This window comes from Pristis pectinata, chromosome 1, assembly GCF_009764475.1.
Source record: "Pristis pectinata isolate sPriPec2 chromosome 1, sPriPec2.1.pri, whole genome shotgun sequence".
Classification (NCBI taxonomy): Eukaryota; Metazoa; Chordata; class Chondrichthyes; order Rhinopristiformes; family Pristidae; genus Pristis; species Pristis pectinata.
Window position 1 is genome coordinate 61,874,939 of NC_067405.1, and position 24,227 is coordinate 61,899,165.

General features: G+C 40.3%; 1 protein-coding gene across 3 annotated transcripts in view; it reads right to left on the reverse strand.

Moving 5' to 3' along the window:
- Positions 1-1,742: 1,742 nt before the first annotated feature.
- The window catches only part of LOC127577251 (parathyroid hormone 2 receptor-like), a 70,128-nt gene continuing 47,643 nt past the window's right edge, over positions 1,743-24,227 (reverse strand). For all 3 annotated transcript variants that reach the window (XM_052028296.1, XM_052028288.1, XM_052028303.1), the window contains 7 exons: positions 22,196-22,349; positions 21,049-21,109; positions 19,427-19,493; positions 16,382-16,476; positions 8,171-8,309; positions 6,338-6,379; positions 1,743-4,806 (listed from right to left, as the gene is read on the reverse strand). In XM_052028296.1, the coding sequence (XP_051884256.1) occupies positions 4,429-4,806; positions 6,338-6,379; positions 8,171-8,309; positions 16,382-16,476; positions 19,427-19,493; positions 21,049-21,109; positions 22,196-22,349 (936 nt within the window). In that variant the 3' untranslated portion in view covers positions 1,743-4,428. The remainder of the gene's footprint in view (positions 4,807-6,337; positions 6,380-8,170; positions 8,310-16,381; positions 16,477-19,426; positions 19,494-21,048; positions 21,110-22,195; positions 22,350-24,227) is intronic.

Below are 24,227 nucleotides of genomic sequence, written 5' to 3' on the forward strand. Positions count from 1 at the left end.
CCCAGCATGCTGGGTTTAAAGGGCTGTTTGACAGTGTACATCCGTACACTGCCCTTTCACAAAGTCTACTCTCTGCTATTTGAAACAGCCCCAGTGTAAAATAAGATTGGTTCCAATGAACTTTTAATAGCCACAGTTGCTTCGGAGCAGAAATTGATAGATCAAGGCAGAGACTGATAGAGTTTTAGATACTGGGGGAATTAAGGGATATTGGTTTACTACAGTAAAGTGGCACTGAGGTAAAAGCTCATATTCAATGCTGGGGCAGATACAAGAGACTGGAAGACCTACCCCTGCTTCTACTTTTAATATTCTTATGTTCTTGAATTAATACCCAGTCTCTGACCAATTCTCTTAGCAACATTATTCATGTGAGGGATCTTGCTCAATTATTAGTGGATTCCCGCCAGGGTCTCCCCAATACCTGTGCTAGCAAATCAGCTCACTAAACCTACACCAGGTTAGTTATGTGCAGAAACCACGTTTAAATGGACGAGAATAGTTGTGAGAGGGCAAAATGATTATTAAGTTTTTTGTTTCTTTGAATTGAATTTACTGAAGAATTTTTAATTATTTAGGTTGTTCTGAAGGGGTTTCAATATTGAAAGCTTTTTGATAATTTTTTAAACGTTTTTAATTTTTAATTTTTTTTTAACCGGAAAGGGTGCGAAAAATTTAAGAGGATGTTACTGAGACTGAAGGTCTTGGGTTATAAGCAGAGGCTAGATAGGCTGGGACTTTTTCCCTGGAGCATAGGAGGCTGAGGGGTGTCCTTATGGAGATGTATAAAATCATGAGGGGCATAGATAAGGTGAACAGCCAAAGTCTTTTCCCCAGGGTAGGGGAGCCAAATATTAGAAGGCATAGATTTAAAGTGAGAAGGGATTTAAAAGGGACCTGAGGGGCAACTTTTTCACACAAAGGATGGTGAATGTATGGAGCGAGTTGCCAGAGGAAGTGGGAGACTGGATACAATTACGTTGAAGAGACATTTGGACAGGTACTTGGATAGGACAGGTTTAGAGGGATATGGGCCAAATGCAGGCAAATGGGACCTGCTCAGGTGGGAACTTGGTCAGTATGGACAGGTTGGGACGAAGGGCCTGTTTCGGTGCTGTATGCCATGTTTCGATGCCATGACTCTACTTAATAGTCATTTAGTAGCGTCTAGAGTTTGTGCTTGGTTTGACAGCTGGCTAAGACAGGTGGCATGGCTTAATCAGCCGTGAAAGATCCTCATTCAGTTGATCATTGCTAAAGCATCCACTGTGCATCTGCCCCCTGCCCTCTGTCAGGTTATGGATTGTATGAACATGCAAGCTCCTATCACACCCATAGGCCCTCATTATCTCGAATTCATACAGCTTTAGACAGGAAATTATTAATGGTGGATCTGATAAAGACAGATAGTCAGTGTTGAACAGGGTGGCTCACTGCACAGTGCATTCATGAATTGCTATTGCTGGAGGAAGTGAATGTCGAAGAAATAATAATATCAAGTCATGGTTTTGTAATGCCTTCCATAACCTCCGGACATCACAAAGCTTGTGAAGTACTTCTGAAGAATAATCACGATTGTTAAATATAGTAACACAAAAGCTAATTAGGAAGCAGCATGTTCCCACAAGGACCAGACACAAGTTCAAGTTACTAAAATATAGGTCCTGGGATTAATAATTTAAAGTACATTAATAAGAAAAGCTAACAATTTAATCTTTAAATGGCACAATTACTTTATTAAATTGTCACAGACTTTAATTTCAGTGCTTCTTTTCTCAAAGAGTACACGTGAGTTGTATAACGAAGGAACAAATTACAAAACCACACCACCTATAGTTTTTACACAATTGCACTATAAACAATGACATTTTTTAAAAGCAGAAATTTCCTACTTTACAACATTAAGTATGCTTCCTAAATCAAGGACTTACATCCAGTAGGACCATGTGCTCCAAATTCTTTCCCTTCACTACTTGTGTTCTGCTTTCAATTCTGTTGTGGTAGGCAGCTTTGTGGCAGTATTTTTAAAAGTGTTGACTTAGATTTGAAAAGAACAATTTTGTACTTTTGTTTTTTACACAAATCTTTTTTGTTTCAATAACATCCTTTTGATTTGAATATTTTCACAACTGTGGCACTAGTGAGCTGGTGCAAGGTTTAAATTGACAAAGAATGAGATGTGCCAAGTGGGATGATAGGGAGGAGAGATTCAGAGGGGTTTGGTGGGGACAGCAGAATTGAAAGCAGAAGCAAAGCTGGTGTTTAAAATGTATCAAGAGATTTAGAGGGGATCTAAGGATTTTATGTCCATCCAGAGTGTGATTGCAATCTGGAACACTGCCTGAATGGGAAGTGGAGGCAGGTACTCTCACAATATTTAAGAAGTACCTGGATGAGCACTTGAATTGTCAAGGCATAGCAGGCTATGGACCAAGTGCTGGTAAATGGGATTAGTATATATGGGTACTTTTTTTGGCTGGCAGGGCTTGTTTATGCACTGTGTGACTGAGATCAATGCCAGTTATGTTTTACGGGTGGAATATGCTGCTGAGCATTTGATTCGAGGATCAGGGGAGAGGATATGGTCACAGGTAGGAAGATGTTATTGATAATGTGAATAAACTGTTACCAGTGAGTACTATCACTGATTGTGAACTTAAGTCAGGTCAAGAGGGTGGCCCGTTGTGGTGCCATACATCATGAATAGGGTGAGGTAATTTATCATTATCAAGGTAGAGGGTTCCATCACTGGAAAGTTAAAGGTGCAGAGACTCATTCCTTCAAATACCATTTAATGTTTTTGCAGATAACTTAATTTTGAAATAATTACATTTTCTTTGTTGCTTTTTCATCCTCTTTCTTTCCTTCCACTTTCTCTTCAATATTCTAACTTACACTTCCAGCTCTGGACCCTCCTTATCCCAATGAGGATTTTTCACTCTGATTTTCATTCAGGAGGCACACCGTTGTACACTCTGTTCACACAGGTTGTCGACCACCTCCAGAAGGAGAAGAACTGCTTTGGCTTTATCATAATCACAGCTACAGTACAAGAGCCCATCAAGTAAAAGTGCTGGTTTGGCGGTACAGGTCGTCCCCGGGTAACGAATGGGTTTCGTTTTTACAGACGTCCATGAGTCAGAAAATACACAAAAATCACTAGATACAGTAACCATACCTCCACAGTATTGCAATGAATGGCATCAAAAGCACATAAGACTGATACAAAAAACAATAATTAAAGCGGTGAGAGGGAGAGAAAACTAGTTCTGTCATTTGTAGGAATTAACGTTTGTACTTACGTCGGACATTTGAATTTAATAATATTATGGGAGCTCGTTCACATGTAGGGGTGTCCATAAGTCAGGTGCTGTTAACCTGTGGGCAGCCTGTAGTCGCTAAATTCAAGCCACTAATCCATGCACCCCCATTGGGCACCACAACTGCTTGTGCCATTCAGAGTCTCTCGGTCCCTACCCTATCATCCTATTCTTTTTGCCTCTCCCCTTGTTTGCAACTTAAAATATGTTTGCTTTCTAGCGCAAAAAACGAACTGCTGGAAGAACTCAGCGGGTGAAGCAGTATCCGTGGAGGCAAGGGGATGGATGGTCAATGTTTTGGGTTGAGACCCTGCATCAGGACTGAGAGTGCAGAGGGGAGATAGTAGTAAATAGAAGTGAATGGGAGGTAGAGCCAGAGGCTGGTAGGGTCACAGGTGGAAGCAGATAAGGAAGGGATGATAGGCAGATGGAAGCAAGTGGGAGAGGGGATAGGAAAGGTGAACCGAGGGAGTAGTAATGAGAAAGGAACACGAGGGGAGTGGGTTACCTGAAATTGGAAAATTCACTGTTCATACCATTGGGCTGTAGACCACCTAAGCAGAGTGTGAGGTGTTCCTCCAGTTCGCACTTGGCCTTGCTGTAACAGTGGAGGGGGCTGAGAATAGACAGGTTGGTGTGGGAATGGGAAGGGGAGTTGAAATAACTTGCAGCCAGGAGCTCAAAACACAGGTAGTCATTTAAGTCCTTTGCTTCCTATGAACAAATGGAGCAAAAAGGTATTTATTAAGAAACAATAGTTATATTTGTACTTCCAACAGGATTCAGCAGCATTTTTCGTACAAGCATAGACTTAAAGCTGTATTTTTATTTTAAAACCTATTGGGGAATGAATGGGACAAGCAAAATAATTTTTAGGCTCTCACACAAATCATAAACCAGTATCAGATGCAGCATGGTAAAATATTAATCAGATGAAATTTGAACCACTTATGTGCAGTAATCAACAGTTTTATCAGAGCTGAATAATACTATATGAACAAAATAGTCATGCTGGATTAAAAAAAACTGTAGCCAGAGTATTTCATCCTATTACAGAGAACTCTGATCCTTGCGCAAGAATTTTGATAGAGCAAATGTTCATTTCATTCTAATCTTGTGCTTTACACTGTTTTTTCATGTCCTTGTTTGCTTTCTGTACTGGCTTTGAGGAATCTTTAATTTTATCTTCTTGGATTTTTTCATTTTCATTGGCTTCTTCAAGAATGGATGCTTGCATGCTCTCTGGGTCAGAGCTGCTTCCTACATACCCGGGTAAGGTCAACTGACTGTTTTCACGCTTAGCTCCATTCTTAAGGAATTTGGAAGTTAACAATGACATATGCCCAGTCACCTGATCCTGGCTGGCAGTGCTATTGGTCAGGTTGGTTAGTGCTGAGGAATATCTGTTGGTACCACAACTTGTTTTCCCATTCCAATCCAAGGAGAGGTTCCACTTCGTCCATAACTTTTTAATTTCTGTCTGTACCTTTGAGAAGTGAACATTTAATTGTATTAAACAACATTGATGTTGACTTTAAGCTGGAGCCTGTCATTGTAATCATGTGGACAAACAAGCACTAATTCCATAACATTTTTATAATCTGTACACTGACACAGTTGTAATGATTTTGTTCTATAATAATTTGTCTACACATGATATTATGGACTGAATTTCAACTTCCTGGCACAATGAGCTGAAGTTGGGGGGCAGGGTAAGATTGACATGATGGGTGGGTGCACCGTGTGATGGGTGGGTGAGGGACCGGCAGACAGTCTGCCCAGAGTGTTCTCCAGTACATTTGTCAGAGCTCTTTATCCCAAACACAGCACTGACAGTTTGCTTCTGTGTCTTCTGACTAACTGGGCTGAGTGGTAGTGATATGATGCACCTGACTCTCTTTCAGCACCGCAGTTTAAATGCACAATGGAAACAGGACATCTGATGAATGATTGTGTTGGCTGGGGGCAGTAAACACACGACACAAGCACAGTGGAATGCAAACACACTAACAATAGACCAAAATTTTAACCGTGTGAGAATCACAGGGCATAGGTTTAAGGTGAGAGGGAGGAGATTTAAAAAGAATCTGAGGAGAATCTTTTACGCAAAGAGTAGTTAGTATCTGGAATGAACTGGCAAAGGAGGTGGTGGGGACAGGAAGAGTAACAACATTTTTAAGAGGCATCCGGACAGGTACTTGAATGAGCAGGGCACAAAGGGAAATGGAATTAATGCAGGCAAGTGGGATCAGTATAAATGGGCATGATGGTCGGCATAGATGTAGTGGGCCGAAGGGCATGTTTCTATGCTGTCCAGCTCTCTGAGTCCATGACCGTAATAGCCCATAAGCACGGCAAGAACCAGTGTACTGGCAACATGACAAAGATGTGCCAGGAGGTTGTCACAGAAGGTAACAGTGGCAGGAGTTTGGTCTCCTACCTTTGGATTCAGATAGAAACAATACTGATTGATTGACCCACTACACCAACTGGACTATTGAACCAGAGACATTCTGAATCCCACATCAACAGCTGGTAAATTTAAATTTGTCATTAAATAAATCTTGCATAAAAAGCTAATAATAATCACAAATCTACTACATTGTGATAAAAGTCCACCTGGTTTATTAATGACGAACTTACAATTTGGCCTGCAGACTGCAGATAGGCCAATTCTTGACTTTGGCACACAGACAGAAATTGCTGGAAACTCTCTGCAGATCAGGCAGTGTCTGTGCAAAGGGAAATAGAGTTAATGCTATAGTCTGAAGACTCTTCACTTGAACTTGAACTGTTAACGTTGTTTCTCTTTCCACAGATGCTGCCTGACCCGTTGTGTGTTTCTCGCACTTTCTGCTTTTATTCCAGGTTTGCAGCATCTGCAGTTTGTTGATTTTCTTTATCAAATTTCTTTGAAAAGTATGAATGGGGAAAATGAACAATCTTTCCAGGAAGAAATGACGAATTCAATCTTGCTGTCAGTGTTTTTCTCCCCCCAAAGTAAAAGGATGACTTACCTCTGCCGTGCAGAAACAGTAAATGACGGCAACAAAGAATCCCTGCAAAATGACAGAGTTAGAACGATGGACATACTAACATCGGACAAAAACAGAAGCAGAATATAAATGGCTTAAAATCCTGGTTCTAAGGCAGAGTTTGCAGAAATTTGAATTCTCCAATGCTTTATTTTGCCAAAATATACTTTCTGGGACACTTTGTGAAACACAAAATATATGCAAGAAACATATAAACATATCCCTCCTTAATGTAATATCTGGAATTCAGCTCCTCTGTCCACATTTGGACCAAGAATGCCCTGAGATCTGGAGCCAAGTTAAGCATTGGTGAGCATGTTATTGTCGAGTCCCACAAGACAGCACCGTCAATGGGGCCTCCCATCATCTTGATAATATTTGAGAGTAAGTCAAAGGCGGTGGCAGTTAATTGGATTTGTCCTGCTTTTTCCAGGCACAATATTTCTGGCTAATTTTCCATTTTGTCAGATGGATGCCAGTGTTGTAAACAGACAGGAACTGCATGGCCAAAGGCAGAGCCAGCTCTGAAGCCCTTCAGCACTATTGCAGGAATGCAGTAGATTTTACTGTATCCAGTGTAAAAAAAAACATTTACAATAGTTACAAAATTGAAATTAATATTTATGGCCTGTTTCTTCCCTTTTGCCACTGCTTGGTGGTGGGGGAGGGGCGGTTCTACAGAGAATAAATCTATATTTTCAGGAAGTTTCATGAAATTTCTGAAGAATTAGCAACCCTGCATTTGCAAGTGATATTGGAAATGTATGTCAGTGGCAATATAACCCAAACACCCATTCACATTGAGAATCCCATAGAACAATAAAGGTTAGTTCCAATTATCTCCATTCAGGATATTGCTTGGATAGTTCTCGCATGAACTATCCAAGGATGATTGTGTGTTTAGAGTAATCCTAGATCTGGAGTTAATTGTCAATGATTTCAGGTGACAAATGAAAATTCAAACATTGAAATAGTTGACAAAAAAGTCTATCCACATGGTTCACAGTTAATGACCTATATCTATTTATAATTACAAAGTGGAAGTGTGTATGTGGGGTTCAACTCTAGATAAATATAAGCAGATAAGAAATTGAAGCAGGAATAGAGCAATATGACCCCTGCAGCTTCCCAGATCATGGCCAATCTGACCTCGTTCTCAAATCACTTTCCTATTTGGTTCTCTGAATGCTTGATTCCCCCAAAGTCTAAGAATATATCTCAACCTTGAAACTTAACCTGGTTGCTTGGCTCAGCTAATATTACAAACTTAATTCTTGCAGAAAGAATGTTATCCATCTTTTTGCCAAGATTTATTTACCTCCTTGTTATAAATAAATTATCAGACAGATATAAATCAGAATTTATTCTTCCTTGGGTATTTATAAAATACTGAACTACTGTGCCAGACATACATAGCAACCCAGGTTCAATCCTGACCTCCGCTGCTATACGTGTTGAGTTTGCAGGCTCTGCCTTTGTCTGTGTGGATTTCCCCCAGAAGCTCCGGTTTCCTTCCACATTCCAAAGATGTATGGGTTGGTAAGTTAGTTGCTGTTAGTATATGAGTGAGAAGTAGAGCCTGGGAGGAGTTGATTGGAATATGGGGACAATAAAATGGGATTAGTGCAGTTTTAGTGTAATTGGGAGCTTGACAGTGGGCACGGACTCTGTGACACTTGGGATACATTTCTTTAGTAAGGGTGCTAAGTTGTTTATTTCTCTCACTAGCTCAAGTGATTCATTGATCAATATTAGCACAGAATCGAGTTTCAGAAACTCTCACATCATTTTAACTTTTCAATGAGATGATTGTACCTGAAATGAGTTGAAGAAAAGCTCAAAGTGCATCCTGATTTCCCATGATACTCCAGTGAAGGTGTGTGGTACACCAACAAACACAGCGTAATGGACTCCAAAGACCAACACAAGAATCAGGGTGGATTTTGCTAATTTTCTTTAAAAAAGGATAAACAGAATTACAATCATAATTAATAAAATATTTGTAATATTACTTGCAAGTCAATGTGTTGACCAACTTGATCAAGGTTGCTGTTCTTCTTCATTTCACCCCACCCTCAAATGTTTGTGTTTTACAAATAATGGTTTGTCCGGATGAACGCTCACGTCAACGGACTACAATAAGTGCACAGCACCCATTGAAACATGACTCACAACCTGAGACCCTTTCCTCATCTCCAACTCTCCAATGAAGCGTTTTCTGTTGACTATTCATTCTACCCTTATTTTTCAAAGCACTTCTAGGATCATCATCCCTAATAACATACTTGGTCCTTCACTAATCTCTTTGGATCCCTTCTCCTCCTTCAAACATTTCACGTTCATCTATCTCATTCAAAGGCCTCTTCCAAAAATCTCCCCTTTGTGACCCTCACCATGCCAACACTTTTTGGTCATTTTAATCATACCCTTTTCCCACTGACTTCATTGCAATCCAGTCAATCCTCTCCCTCAGACTTCTTACTCACTTGCCCATGCACATCCTTGGATACCCCTTGTTGTCTTGGTTTCCTGTGGTACTCTTGCTAGAAAGTTTCCTGACCCACAGGTTATATTTATACTGGGCTCCAGGTGTTATTTAAATTAGACCAATAAATTTCCCAGAAGATGGAAGCAGACATGTCTGTTTGGCTTGACTTTTCAAATTACTAATCGAAGAAGAGCAGGAAGGTACAGGAGCCTGAAGACCCACACTCAACGTTTTAGGGACTGCTTCTTCCCCTCCACCATCAGATTTCTGAATGGTCAATGAACACTACCTCATTATTCCTCTTTTGCACTACTTATTTACTTTTGTAACGTGCAGTAATTGTTATGTCTTTATGTCCTGCACTGTACTGCTGCCGCAAAACAACACATTTCACAACATATGTCAGTGATAATAAATCTGATTCTGATTCTGAAACCTCGGAGAATGTATCGGGTGCCTCACAAATGGACTGCAACTCACTCAGAAATGAGTGGCAGAAAATGTGGTCCAGCAGGCAGATTTTAAAGAGTAAAGATTAAAAGTTTAAGAAGCAGGACCTCGAAGTAGTAATCTTCAGATTATTCCCAGTGTCACATGCCACTGAGTACAAAATAGGAGAACACACAAGGTGAATGCATGGCTGGAGAGGTGGTGTCGGAGTGTAGGCTTTAGATTCTTGTGGCATTGATCTTACATGAATAACACCGTAGAAGGCCTTGCTTCTTCCAATGAATCCAGTTCTTTCCATCACTCTCTCAGACTGTTGTGTGCATCTAGTCACAGGAAGGACAGGAGCATTGTGACCACATTAATCATTCCTTCATTCTGAGGTGGACCTGCATGCCAGCTACACTCAACCTTCAACATAAAATCAGCATCACCTCCTCCATGGGTGTAAACGCACTGATATGTTTATCCTCCCTAAGTCCTCTTCTGCTGACTTTAAATGTAGGCCACCATCTCTGGTAAGAAAGGGAGCATGCGTGACAGAGTGTCCTGCAAAACACTTGAATGATGTGGCCCTCACAGTTGACCAGCTGCCAATACATATGAACAATGAGTTATTGATGTAAGGCTTGCAACCGTGTTGAAAGCATGAGTATGAGGTAAACTACACGCACCGAAGGCTTGTGTATTGATTGATATAGATTTGTTGGTAGAGAGATGGCGTTCAATGAATTAATCCATAAATGAGGGCAATGGTGCAGTTGATAAGATATACTATTTGAATGTTGAATTCACTCACTTGAACAACTCTTGTGTGAACATTAAACTTCTTCCTCCACTTCACCAACATACTTGACGCAGCATTAATGGAGTTGATCAAACCTCCAGTATGTAGGCAGAAAACTTACACAATTTCCCATTGCTCCAAGTACAACAGCAGTGATTCAGTCCTGATGCTTTGGGTTGAGACCTTGAATCAGGACTGAGAGCGAAGATAGCCGGTATAAAGGGAGGGGGAGTGGTGAGACAGGGGCCGGTAGGTGATAGGTGGACCAAGTGAGGGATGATGGGCAGATGGAGCCAGGTGGGAGAGAGGGGGAATGGAATGGAGTTGGGAGAGAGAGGAAGGTGGGTGATAGGTGGAAGTAGACAAGGAAAAAAAATTATGTAGATGGAGCCAGGGAGGGCGACTGTAGAGACGGAGGCCGGAGAATGATAAGTGGGGATGACTGTATGTCTCTTGATCCATGCTGTGTGACTCTATGACACAATGGCTAGAAGAGCTGGAATCTGATAATTAAGGAAGGTGAAAATGGGAACCGTTAAGGGAGAGATGAAAGGGTGGGTGGAACCAGTTGGGAGAGGGGATTAGGTGAATGAAGTATGTGGGTAGTAGGTGGATGGAACCAAGAGGGAGAAGGGCATGAAAATAGGTGAGGGGGGGGGCTGGAAATAGGGTGTTGGAAAGGGAACAAAATGGGAGGACTGGAAGTGGGTTGTGGGTTGTGGGGGGGGGCGCGGGGAAACACAGGAGGTAAGGGTTACTGAAATTCGGTGTTAATATCATCGGATTGTAGACTACCAAAGTGTTGTTCCTCTAGTTTGAGGTCTTGGGCCTCATGCTGGCAATGAAGAAGGCCAATGATGAACAGGTCGTTGTGGGAATGGGGAGATAGTTTGATTGGCAGTCATTAACAAATATCATTAAAGACATACTTGAGCTATTAACTACTGGATAAAATTGTGTATATTTAGTGAGATATTAATGGAAAATGCAAAGACCTTGATAATCAGGGGGAGGTTTAGGGCCAGATGGATGCTGTTTTTGTAAATTTAGTAGCAAAACAGCTTAAATCACCCAGCAATTGGGAGAATGCACAATTCACAGAGCATCTCTCCCTTACCACAAGTCTCTGGATGATTTTCACATTAACAACAGCAGACATAGTTTGTATAGTCCTTTTCATTGTTCTAGCCTGTTATAGTTAGAGTATGAAAATAATGATAGGATGCAGATAATGCTCCAATCAATGCTTTTAAATAAATATCAATCACAAGAGGAACAGTTCAGTTATGATTGATGTAGACTTTCAAGAAAGCACTAACATTGTCACACCTCATTAAAGTAAACAATGGCAATTCTGCAATGAAAATTTCCAGTGGAGCATAACAGTATGTTGAGGAGGGAAGAGGAATCATGTAGTGAAATAATAAGAAGATGAACAGGCATTAGCAAGCACCTGAAACTAAATATGTGTAAGGTCAAAAGAAACTAAGTCTACCTATTAATACACTGACAAAATAATTAAGAAAATTCAAATAGGACATATGATTAGGAAGTTTAGATCACATAGGATCCAGGGTCAACTGGCCAATTGGATACAAAATTGGCTTTGCGGAAGGAGACAGAGGGTGGTAGTGGAAGATTGTTTTTCAGACTGGAGGTCTGTGACCAGTGGTCTCCCGCAGGGGATGGTGCTGGGTCCACTGCTGTTTGTCATCTATGATAACAATTTGTATGAGAATGTAGTTGGCATGGTTAGTAATTTTGCGGATGACACCAAAATTGATGGTATAGTGGACAGTGAAGAAGGTTATCTAAGATTACAATAGAATATAGATCAATTGGAAAAGTTGGCCAAGGAACGGCAGATGGAATTTAACTACGGCAAGAGTGAATTGTTACATTTTGTGCATTTTGGGAAGTTAAAGCAGGGCAGGACTTACACAGTAAATGGTATGGCCCTGGAGACTGTTGTAGAACAGAGCGACCTGGGGGTACAAGTACCTAGTTCCCTGAAAGTGGCGACACAGGTAAACAGGGTGGTGAATAAGGCATTTGGCACACTTGCCTTCATCAGTCAAGGCATTGAGTACAGGAGTTGGGAGGTCACGTTACAACTGCACAAGCCATTTGTGAGACCACACTTGGAATATTATGTGCAGTTCTGGTTGCCCAACTATAGGAAGGGCATCATTAAGCTGAATAAGGATGTTACTGGGACTGGAGGGCTTGAATTATGAGGAGAGACTGGATAGGCTGTGGCTTTTTTCCCTGGAATGTAGGAAGCTGAGGGGAGACTTAGAGGTTTATAAAATCATGAGGGGCAAAGATAAGGTGGATGTTCACAGTCTTTTTCCCAGGGTAGGGGAGTCTAAAACTAGAGGGCATAGGTTTAAGGTGAGAGGGGAAAGATTCAAAGGGGACCTGAGGGCCAACATCTTCAGACAGAGAGTGGTAGGTGTGTGGTATGAGCTACCAGAGGAAGTTGTAGATGTAGGTACAATTACAATGGTCAAAAGACATTTGGACAGGTACATGGATAGGAAAGGTTTAGAGGAATATGGGCCAAATGTAGGCAAATGGGACTAGCTCAGGTAATCAACTTGGTCGGCATGGCATTGGGCCGAAAGGCCTGTTTCCATAATATGAACAACCTTTCTTATCGGATTCAGTTGTAAACCACAACCTTTGATGTTTGAAATGGCACGTTGAGAAAGGAGGACTGTCCAACCATTACATATGAAGGCAAAGACTCCGTGCACTTTCCAACACAAAAAGGTTGGACTGTGACACTGAACATGTACGATCCCCAGGTTCTGGTTGTGAATATCCTGACCTTTGTTTCCATGTCCATCAAGGGAGCGGGAAGCTGCATCAACCTAACAATCTCTTTGGGACCCGGTCAAGCAAGCGTCAGGTCAAGGTTATACTTTGGATAGGTGCAATGGGAGCCACCATTGACTGCCCTCCAGCTTTCCACTCGGTCAAAGCCACGGCTACACAGTCTGTGCAGGACACCCCAGAGTGTGCTGCACCGGCAGCAAGCCTGGGCACTCGGCAGCCACTAGAACAGCCATCAGTTCTGGAAACTGCAAACAGGAAGATCACCAGACAAAATGGTGCAAGGAGAGCAGGTGCTGCAAACTGTGTGGGGAGACAGACAGTGTATACAGAGCCTGCCCCAAGTGTTCCTTGAGCTAAGCACAGGCAGTAGGGGAGGGTGCTTGCAGCAAGTCCTCCACCAAGTAAAACATCTCCCCTCCACCTGCCAAGGCTTCGGTCAAGCATGTGTCCAGTGAGAGGAAAGAGAAAACAGTTGCTATCAAGCCCCAGCAATCAGCTCCCAGCTGTTCCCCAGCTGACAGTCAACAGAAGAAGAGGCAGTGCAGCATCCAACTTGCTCATCTCCTGGAATCTAGGGGCAATTCAGCACTCAATGCACCAGAGCCTCAGGAAACCAGGAGGGATGTGCCATCTGAGCACCACAGGCTCGGGAAACCGGGAGCAACATAGGACCTGATGCACTCCAGTTGCAGGAATCTGGGAACAATGCAGTACCCGACTCATCCCAGCCTTAGGAAACGAGAAGCAATGCAGCGTCCAACTCCCCCCAGCCAGACGTAACATACAAAATTGCTCTACTCCAGCTCAGCAATGTGTACACCCCAGCTCTGAAGAATGAATGGCTGGCCGTCTTCCAGCAGCTCCTAATGCTCCTGGCGTCATTCCAGCCAGTTTTCTGAGTGAAGACTTCAATGGTGTCATCAATATTAATGGACAATCATTGCACCTCTTTCCAGACTTGGCAAACACACGATCCACAAAAAGGTGGATGGCTATCTCATCCATGCTGCAGTCACCTTGAGGTCTGCGTGTTGTGGGATTGAGACTCTGGTTACGCATGAAGGATCTCATGTGTACAGCCCTTCTCACCAAGTGAGGTCTTGGTGCTTGTTTGAGAGTTCTGGTGATGAGATACTCTACCAATTAACTTCAACAGTCTGCTTAGGAAACCATCCTACAAGGTCCACCATCTCCTTCTACCACAGGGCCTTCAGGACATCCTGTGCAAACTATTACCTATCAGACTTGTGGTCAAAAGTTTCTTAAGATTGTAGTTTACAACAGAACCAGTGATAGATTGCACCTATCATTGCGCAGGACCAGAGAGAATCTTTACAGTCTGGATAGTCCAACTATACACCAAAAATAGACTCCATTAAACTTCAAGTTAACAGTCTCATTTTCTTGTCATCTGTCCTGATTAAACATTTTCTGAAGACTTAACAATTCTCTTCATTATTTTGTCTGTATTTATTTAATAAATTTTAAATGTTATTATTTATTTATTCATGGTGGGCCAGAGGGCCTGTATTGTGCTGTTTCTTTTTGCTTAAATATATTTATTTCATCTGTGAACCCCTACCACCTCAGAAAGCTTTGAATTCCATACAGAGCAGAGTTTCTCTTCTATTCATTTATCAACGAGCATGTATTAGCCAGTTTCTCACTTCACTTCACATGGTAAGACAAACAAACTCAGTTTAAGTAGATGTCAAGATGATCGTCGCACTTCAACATCATACAATCCCTTTGGTGTAGTACGGTTGTATTTAATATTTAAATATTAGTGTTAAAGAGCAAAGCTTTTTATGACTTGGAAGTCAGTGGAGTTTGATTGTTTTGAGCTCTGACTTGTATCTGTTGCATGTTGAGTTTCTGCAGTGCTACTTTCGGTAAGAGTCTAGCTTGTTCACAAGCAACTAATTCACAAGGGTAGATGTGGGAATTTATAATGGAAGAAATTGATAGAGGAAGTGCATGCAGGTGTAAGATTTTTAATGTATCATATGTAGCAGAAGGGCTGATTCAGGTTATTAATCCATTTTTACTACTTCAGTACAAACTGAATGTTCTTAATTTTATATAAATAGCCATTTCCAGTAGTATAAATACTTCACATCAGTAGAAATGTCATGTCTGACAAAAATGTACTTTAACTGAATGACTTCCAATAACTGAATGTAATTAGCATTCACTTGTCCAAGCAATTCAGTGCTGAAAATAACTTGACAGTAGCATTACCTCAACTAGGGTATTCAACAGCAGTGAATGTCAGCTAGAGATAAAGTGGACACTGTGAGAGAAAGGGCAGCATGGGGGTTAGAACAAAGTGTAGTAACTCAGTAGTAATTTGGGAATCAGTAGTAGGAGGTACAGTCAGGTAGTTTGGCCACTCTCTGTCACCAAGATATTGTATGCAACGGCAAGCAAATTATAGAGATTATACAAAACTTTCTTGGTAAGTGGGGAGAAGAGAGTTAGGAGTCACAGTCCATGCCAAAAATAAACAGCTAGGTGAGGAAGAGGCATAAAAAACCAGAAAATGCTGGAAATGCTTGGCAGGTCAGGTAACATCTGTGGAAAAAGAAACAGAATTAACGTTTCAGGTCTAAGACCCTTTGTCAGACAGGGAGAGTGTTGGTTGTCCAGCAGTCAAAGATTAACGAGACGGAGAGGAAGTTAAAAAACAGTGCTTGAATGTAGTTTTATCCGAGTCATTTGCAGTAACGTACACAACTGAGAGTGTGGTTGGCTGTTGCACAGTTAGAGATGTGGCACATAAGGAGGAGAGGGGACCTTCAGATTCCTGGAACAACGATCAGCTCAGTGAATGTAGTTCACCCATTTAAGATGGACAAATTGCACTGAAACAGAGCTAAGACATTAGCCTCACAGGCGAGATAACCAATGCCTTGAGTGAGAATTTAAACTAATTCTACAGGGAATTTAGCACCAGAATTTTACGAAGAAACATAGTGTACAAAGATTTACAAAGCATTTGAGGTAGAAGTAATTCAGAATTACATAGAAAATACAAAGCAGTCCAAAATAAGTTTGGGATACATTAGTGCCCATTGAGGTCATTCAGATTGGTAAACTATAGACATGAAGAGCTTTGTGGAAATATGAGGTTGAGGCAGTAATGGATCAGAGAGAGTGAGGAATGGATACTTAATGTCCTCTTTACAAATATCGAGGAAAGATAGGTAAGGAGAAGGTATCTATTTTAATTGGGAAAATATTATAGCACTAGGGAGATTATGCTTGAGGGAGTCAAATACTGAATCTAAGTGTTTGGAGTTCAGAAACAAATTATGAGCTGGAGATTGAGAAATACTTGCAAGAAAATTATTGAAAAGTATCAGCACTGTAAAAGATGGCAGGAAGTTTTAACAATCCTAATAATAAATGGCACAGTGATTGTGTTAAGGACAAAGAATAAGCTGACCTTATCAAATGTTACCTGTACTGCTTCCTTGCATCATATCGCCCAGCATTGGTCTCACGCAGCTTGGTCGCCAGAACCCGAATGATATTGACAAAAAAAATAAAGTTTATCTGAAAAATATGAGATAAAGATTAATCATTGTTTACTGTGACAATGTAAACACCCATCTATGTATGAAGTAGTTTACTTTTAAGCTGTGAGAGCTTCTCTGCCCTCTCCAGTTTTGGCCTCCTGTGCATCTTCAATTTTAATTGCTCTGTTGTTGGTGGCCATTCTGCATCTGCTGAGGTCCTGCACTCTGGAATTTCCTCCCTATACTGCTCATACTCTTTTTGTTCTTCTCTTCTAAACCATTCCTTAAACTATTTTGGTCTTCAGCCCTAAATTTTCCTGGTCTGTCTTTGTATCAAATTTTGTTTAACAACACACTGTAAAGCACCTTTGCTACATTTAAGGTGTTTTTCAAATGCGTAAAGCTGCTAAGAAACCTTTATCTTTGTACATTGATCCTAACTTACTTTCCAGTCTAATTACAGCCAAATTAGAGTGTATTGTTACAGAAAGCAACGTATCTGTTGGCATAGTACAACATCTGTAGGTTAGAAGTTCATATGGCTGTTTGCAGTAATCAGTGGCAAATTAGTGCAATTACTTACAACATAGAAGGAGGCCATTCAGTCCATAATGTCCATGCCAGCAAACCAATCCCATCAGTCCCACTTCCAGTCCCTTTTCCCTGTAGCCCTGCAATTTATTCTCTCTTGCATGCACATCATCTCCTCCTTGGTTCCTTTGCCACCTACTTACACTTAGAGGTAATTTGCAGTAGTCACTTAACCCATCAGCATGTTTTAATATAAAGGAAAGAATGAAGATAAGTAGATTCACAAATGTAAAAAAAATCATTTGTCTATGAAATCTTAGACGTAATAGTAAAAGACTTAAAAGTGTTTTTGCTTACTTTGGGATTGCATTGACCATGTTAAAAACGGCTGGTTGCTATAGAAATCGCAAATACAGTTGCATAGAAGAAATGCTAAACTCGGGTTTTGGAACCACTTTACTGAGATAGAAAAGCCAATATAATTGTTCAGAGTATTACAATGTGCTACAATGCTTTATCGTGATCTCTTGCCCTAGCTCATTGAAATGTTGATTCATTTCTTGCAACAAACAACTCACTCATAGCAATTAAAAACATTTCTTAACAAGAATGATTTCAGTGCATGTCATCATTTTGTATGGGATAATTAAGCATAACATTTTGTCACATTTCTCTAATAGTTAAGGTAGAAATACCAGAAAGATGTGTGTTAGATTAATAAGACATGTCATGAATGGAGGTATTTGCCTCCGAAAGTTAGTCGCTTATTACAGTAAGATAGGGATATGAATTCAACAAAATGAGTCCTGCAAGAAATAATATTCACACTAATATATTCAATTACTTTTTTCTGTCTTAATTAGATGTCTTCTTTTTCTACTGTAATATGCATTAACATGCTACATAGAACAATATATTTTAGTATCCTCCTTACTAGGAAATGCTAACAATGAGCAAAACAGCGAATGATTTTGTACAATGCTGCACAATATAATGCTAGCTAGAGCAGATCAGCTGGTGCTCATTTCCTGATACATAAAGCACAAACCATAGTCCTCACAGCAGGTTGTGTAAAGAGTGATTAAATCTGAATCTTATATTGCCTTTCTTTAATAGAGCAATGTTATATTAATGCTATTTTAACAATATTGCATAACTTTGGGAGCACAAGTTGATAGGGTGGTAAAGAAGGTGTATGGCATGCTTGTCTTTATTAGTCAAGGCATTGAGTTCAAGAGTCAGGAAGTAATGCTGCAGCTTTATAAAACTCTGGTTAAGCTGCATCTGGAATATTGCGTTCAATTCTGGTCGCCCCATTATAGGAAGGATGTGGAGGCTTTGGAGAGGGTGCAGAAGAGGTTTACTAGGACGCTGCCTGGATTAGACACCAGGTGCTATAAGGAGAGGTTGGACAAACTAGGATTGTTTGTTCTGGAGTGGTAAAGGCTGAGAGGAGACATGAAAGAAGTTTATAAAATTTTGAGAAGCATAGATAGACAGCCGGTATCTTTTTCCCAGGGTTGAAATGTCTCATACCGGAGGACATGCATTTAAGGTGAGAGGGGGAAAATTCAAAGGAGATGTGCGGGACAAGTTTTTTACACAGAGGGTGGTGGGTGCCTGGAACATGCTGCCAGGGGTGGTGGTGGAGGAAGATATGATAGCGGTGTTTAAGAAGCGCTTAGAAAGACACATGAATATGCAGAGAAAGGAGGAATATGAATTGTGTGCAGTTAGAAGGGATCAGTGTAATTAGGCGCCATTAGCTTAATTAGTTCTGCATAACATCATGGGCTGAAGGTCTGTTCCTGTGCTGCACTGTTCTATGTTTACAATGTAAAATTGATCCAGCTAGCCCTAGTACCTGGTCACAGAACTATGTGAGGAATGTTTATGATCACAGTGATTATAATAGGTTGAATGAACTAGGGCTTTTCTCTTTGGAGAGGAGGATGAGAGGTGACTTGATAGAGGTGTACAAGATGATAAGAGGCATAGATCGAGTGGACAGTCAGAGACTTTTTCCCAGGGCAAAAATGGCTAACACAAGGGGGCATCATTTTAAGGTGATTGGAGGAAGATATAAGGGGTAGGTTTTTTATACAGAGAGTGGTGGGTGCATGGAACGCGCTGCCGGCAGAGGTTGTGGGGGCAGATACATTAGGGATACTTAAGAGACTCCTAGAATGATAGAAAAATGGAGGGCTATGTGGGAGGGAAGGGTTAGATAGATATTAGAGCAGGATAAAATGGGCTGAAGGGCCTGTACTATGCTGTAATGTTCTATGTTATATGTTCTATGAGTAACTTCGAATTACTTTTATGCAAGACTTTAAAATAAATCTATTTTGCTGATTCTTCAAACGTTCAGTGTGAGTTCTTTTAACTTGCATAACTATATTTTCCACTTCTCTTATCCATCAGAACTACAACAGGAAATCATAGCGTGTACTTACCACAATAGTTATAACAATTGGTGCTTGATAAATCCATTTAAAGTTGCCCATATTCAGTTCCCAACATCTTTGTCACAAAAAGAAAGAAAATTATGATAATACAACAACAAACTTTAAGCCTATTGTTAGTTCTGACAGTAGTCTGACCTTGTTAACTTTGGAGCAAAAGCTTTTTAACAAGCCTTTCACTCACCAGAGCCATGCTTTTAGTTGAAACAGATAAAATTTAAAAAAACGCATTAGATTGAGGCATCTAAAGCATCAGAAATATAAATATTAGGGCAACTACTTGTCCTCACAACTAACCACATGGTTCTCAGCTAATATCCGTCCCACATGCAATTTTTTTTAAAAATTCCCACACAACCACTTCCACTTTGTCCTCTCCTCCACATAAAAATTGAAGTCTGTACTTGCAGTTCTTTTTAGCTGCAATGAAGATTGACATTAATCAGACTGCAAGAACATTTTTTGTACTTGCTTTCTGTGTTCCCTATTAGTATTTGGCCAGATGGCACATTTCCTATGTGTTAAGGGTTTGTTTGTAACTAATTTTAGAAAGTGATAGTGTTAAGTGAAAACAGAATATGGCAGAAATAACATCTCTAGAGAAAGAAACAAAATCTCAACAAAGCTCAACGTAAATTCAATTATTTGCAGCTCATCTTTAGACTGGTTACATTATCGGCTTCAAGACTCAATATTGGTTCAATTCCTTCAGACGATCAGTATTTTCATCATTTTAAGTTCAGATTTCCATCACAAATATTTTCATACGATAGTTTCAGCTAATGTTTCTGTCTCTCCCATTTGCAGCTCCAGACCAATCATTTACCACCTTCTTTTACCTTGCACTGTCATCCCTTTTCACTTGCGGAAGAATCTCGGGCTTTAACATTAACTGTGTTTCTCTTTCCTCAGATGCTGCTTGACCTGTTGAGTGTTTACAGCTTTTCATTTCATGGTTCCACCATCTGCTTTCCTTTGATTTTCAAGGACAATTAGAGGTCCGAGACAAATTTGTAGCCTTTCCAGCAATTTCTAAATGCAATTAACGACTATCTTTAAAAATTTTAGCTGATAGCAAAACACAGCTTGGCAGATTTCATGGCTGAAAGTAACGCTTTCAGAACCAGAATATTTAAGAAGGATCTTGCCGAATCTATATTTTAAAGAGTCATAATGCACTAATTAAGAATTATAATCCATTTCATTAAGATATTCGTCAGGTTTTTCACCTTCTCAACAAGTTTTTCAGAAAATTGACTTTTCTAAGATAATTGTTCTAACTGGTGTATTATAAGTGTTTTTTTTATATATGTAAGTCTCAGCTGATGGTGATTCTACCCAGTAACATTGACCTTCTCATGCTCTTCGAAGTTTAAAGTTGATGTAAAACTTTGCGACAGGATCATGAATCCCAGTATTATAGAGAATGTGGTATTTTAGAGCTTAAATTACAGAGCCAGGAATAGTAATATTATGCCTCGTTGGAGCAAACCAGAAACATAGCAGATTTTCTCCAGGCATTGGAAAACAAAGGAAGATGATATTCCACCAATTTCTTACATAAATTTATTATTATTCTATAAAAAAGTGATAAGAAAAAGATGTTTTCTCACCTTTCATCAGCCAATATTGCTCTCACAATGGCCCAAGCCACAACAAAGATTGATGGAACTCCTGGAATAGAAAGTGGTCAGCTTACTTATAAAGTTTATTTCACTGATTCTCCAAGGCATAAAACATTTAGTGAGATCTGTGCTCTTTTGGAAGATGGCCCTATTATTGTCACAACAGAACATTGAAAATAACTTTGAAAGATTTGATCAGAAACTGTTATTCCTACTGCATGGAGCTTCCAAATCAATTCTCTCTTAAAACTTCTCATGGTCAATTACGGGATTTCAAGGCTACACTATTTGTGGATTAAATTTAGAGCAATTTTGAGCTTTAGTTTCAGCTTTGATCTACACAGATAGATAAGCTGGTATACAATCATAGTCTCTCCAAATAGATACTGAACTTTGACTTATAACCTCCTTCGTCCCTGCCTCCTCCCACCAAACTGCTGAGCAACGTGGACACAAATCCAAAAAAAATTAAATATATTCATCTTTCTTTCACCACCCAAAAACAGATGAAACTACCAAGAAGTCTAGAGCAGTATTCACTGTACTCAGTGTAAGATTGGACATATCCCAAAATTGGACTTAAGACATGAATCAGACATGGCATAAAACTGATATCACAACTATGTTATTCGGCTGAGTGGAAATATGCCTGCGTTTACTCTCCACATAAATTTCCTCCCACATTACGACATCTCACCTGATCAACATTTCCATCTATTACCCGTACCTATCCAGGTTCCCCTTGCGTGTAACAAAGACTTTCATTTTAATCACCTCATCTGGTTGCAAGTTACACACTCCACTCCTTCTCTTGAGTTTCTCCTGCATTCCTTATTGAATTAATTGATGACCTTCTTACATGTAGGTCTTGGCAAGAAATTAACTATTTTTAACAGAATAGAAAGAAAAGTCATGCTTTGGGTTATTTCCCGTCAAAATTAGTGCATTGATATGGGGCATCATGCTAGATATATACTTGCTCTGGTAAGTATCTGGTTCAGTTGTGCCAAGTGGGAATTAATTATTTCAACTGAAGAAGATTTATAACATGTCAGGTGGATGATGTTTCCATCAGCCTCCTTTCCTGCTTTTGGAAGTCTTTTATTGATTTTTTTTAAGAAATGTTAGCACTTACCCCATCCAATGAAGGTGAAACTCCACAGATATTTTCTGTCAGACAGAAAGGCCATCAATATGAGGCAATGTAAGTATAGACCCTCCACTAGGATCCAGAAGTAGTTCGTAGCCAAGAAGTAGAGAAACAACACAACAATGATCTTGCATCCTACCTGTTGCATAGACAAAGGTGGGGTCAGAGAGAAAAAAAAACTCTGTGCATTCACATTAAATGGCAAAGTCTCGGGCTTTGTTTTAAATACTTACTGAGTCCTCATAAGACCTGACAACTGAAAGGTGGAAGAGAAGTTAACAAAGTTTCTGGCACACTTTAGGATAACAGATTGGGAATGGGTCTGGGAAAATACAGGGGCATTAAGACTATTTATTAATTCATTCTCAATATAGGTGCTACTGAAAAGACGGGGATCTATTACACCCCCTAGTGAACTCTTCTGGAGCCACAATACTCTATGTGGTACTTTTTAACAGCATATCGATATAATCAAGTCGCACACTAGGTCACTTTGAAGCCACTTTACAGCCAACCTCACTAGTGTGGGGTTGGAGTCACATATTAGACAGACTTGAAGGAGGGCTGGTTTCCTTTCCTCAAAGGCATTAGTAAACTGATCCAACAAATGTTGATCACTTTTATAGATAACTCTTTTAGAATCCCTAACTACTACCTTATCCATGATCACACTGGTTTCCAAAACAACATATCTGTATACATAATAAATGGGCTTGTACTTTGCAGGTACTATAGCACTAAACCTTTTAGAAGTTATGTTTCAAAGGAAAATCAAAGTAAAAGTTTTTGAATGGCTCAATTAACTATTATCATGACTGTATCGCTAAGCTCAGCTCAAATGCCATCTATAATTTCGCCGATGACACCACTGTTGTTGGTGGAATCTCAGATGGCGGTGAGGCATTTGAGGAGTGAGGTAGATTTGCTGGTTGAGTGGTGTCGCAACAACGACATTGCACTCAATGTCAGCAAGACCAAGGACCAATTGTGGACTTCAGGAAGGGGAAGTTGGGAGAACACACACCAGCCCTCATTGAGGGGTCAGCAGTGGAAAGAGTGAGCAGCTTCAAAGTCCTGGGGATCAACACCTCAGAGGATCTATCCTGGGCCCAACACATTGATGCAATCACAAAGAAGGCACGCCAGCGGCTCTACTTCATTAGGAGTTTGAGGAGATTTGGTATGTCACCAAAGACTCTTTCAAATTTCTGCAGATGTATGGTGGAGAGCAGCCTGACTGAATGCATCACAGCCTGGTATGGAGCCCCCAATGCACAGGATTCCAAGAGACTACAGAGGGTTGTAGACTCAGCCAGCTCCATCATGGGCACAACCCTCCCTTCCATTGAGGACATCTTCAAGAGGCGGTGCCTCAAGAAGGCCAGCATCCATCATTAAGAACCCTCACCATTCAGGACATGTTACTACCATCAGGGAGGATGTACAGGAGCCTGAAGACCCACACTCAACATCTCAGGAACAGCTTCTTCCCCTCTGTCATCAGATTTCTCAACGGTCCGTGAACTCATGAACACTACCTTGTTATTCCTTTTTTTTGCACTATTTATTTAGTTTTTGTAATTTATAGATTTTTATGTCTTTGCACTGTACTGCTGCCTTCTGATGTTAACTATTCTGATTGCTAACTAACTGCAAGTTCCAGCTAATAGAAAATTATTCGCTACACAGCATTCATTTTTCCAATTTTCTCAGATTTGCTCAGATGGGCTTCCAAAATATTTGAGAACAGTTTTAACAAAAAAATGTGAAGGAAGTTTTTTCACTCTGTGGAATGTTAACTTCACACATTTCAAAGGACAAGTAACAACAGGAAGGACTAGGTTAATGGGTACACACAAATACCTTCAATTCCAAGCCACTCATCATCTCAACTTGAAAATGTATCGGTTTGTGGTCGAATTTCTAGAAACTGGCTAATGTGAACAGACTGCACTGGTTCAAGAATGACATTTGCTTTCACCTTCTCAGATGCAACCGGATGTGCACACTATATTTG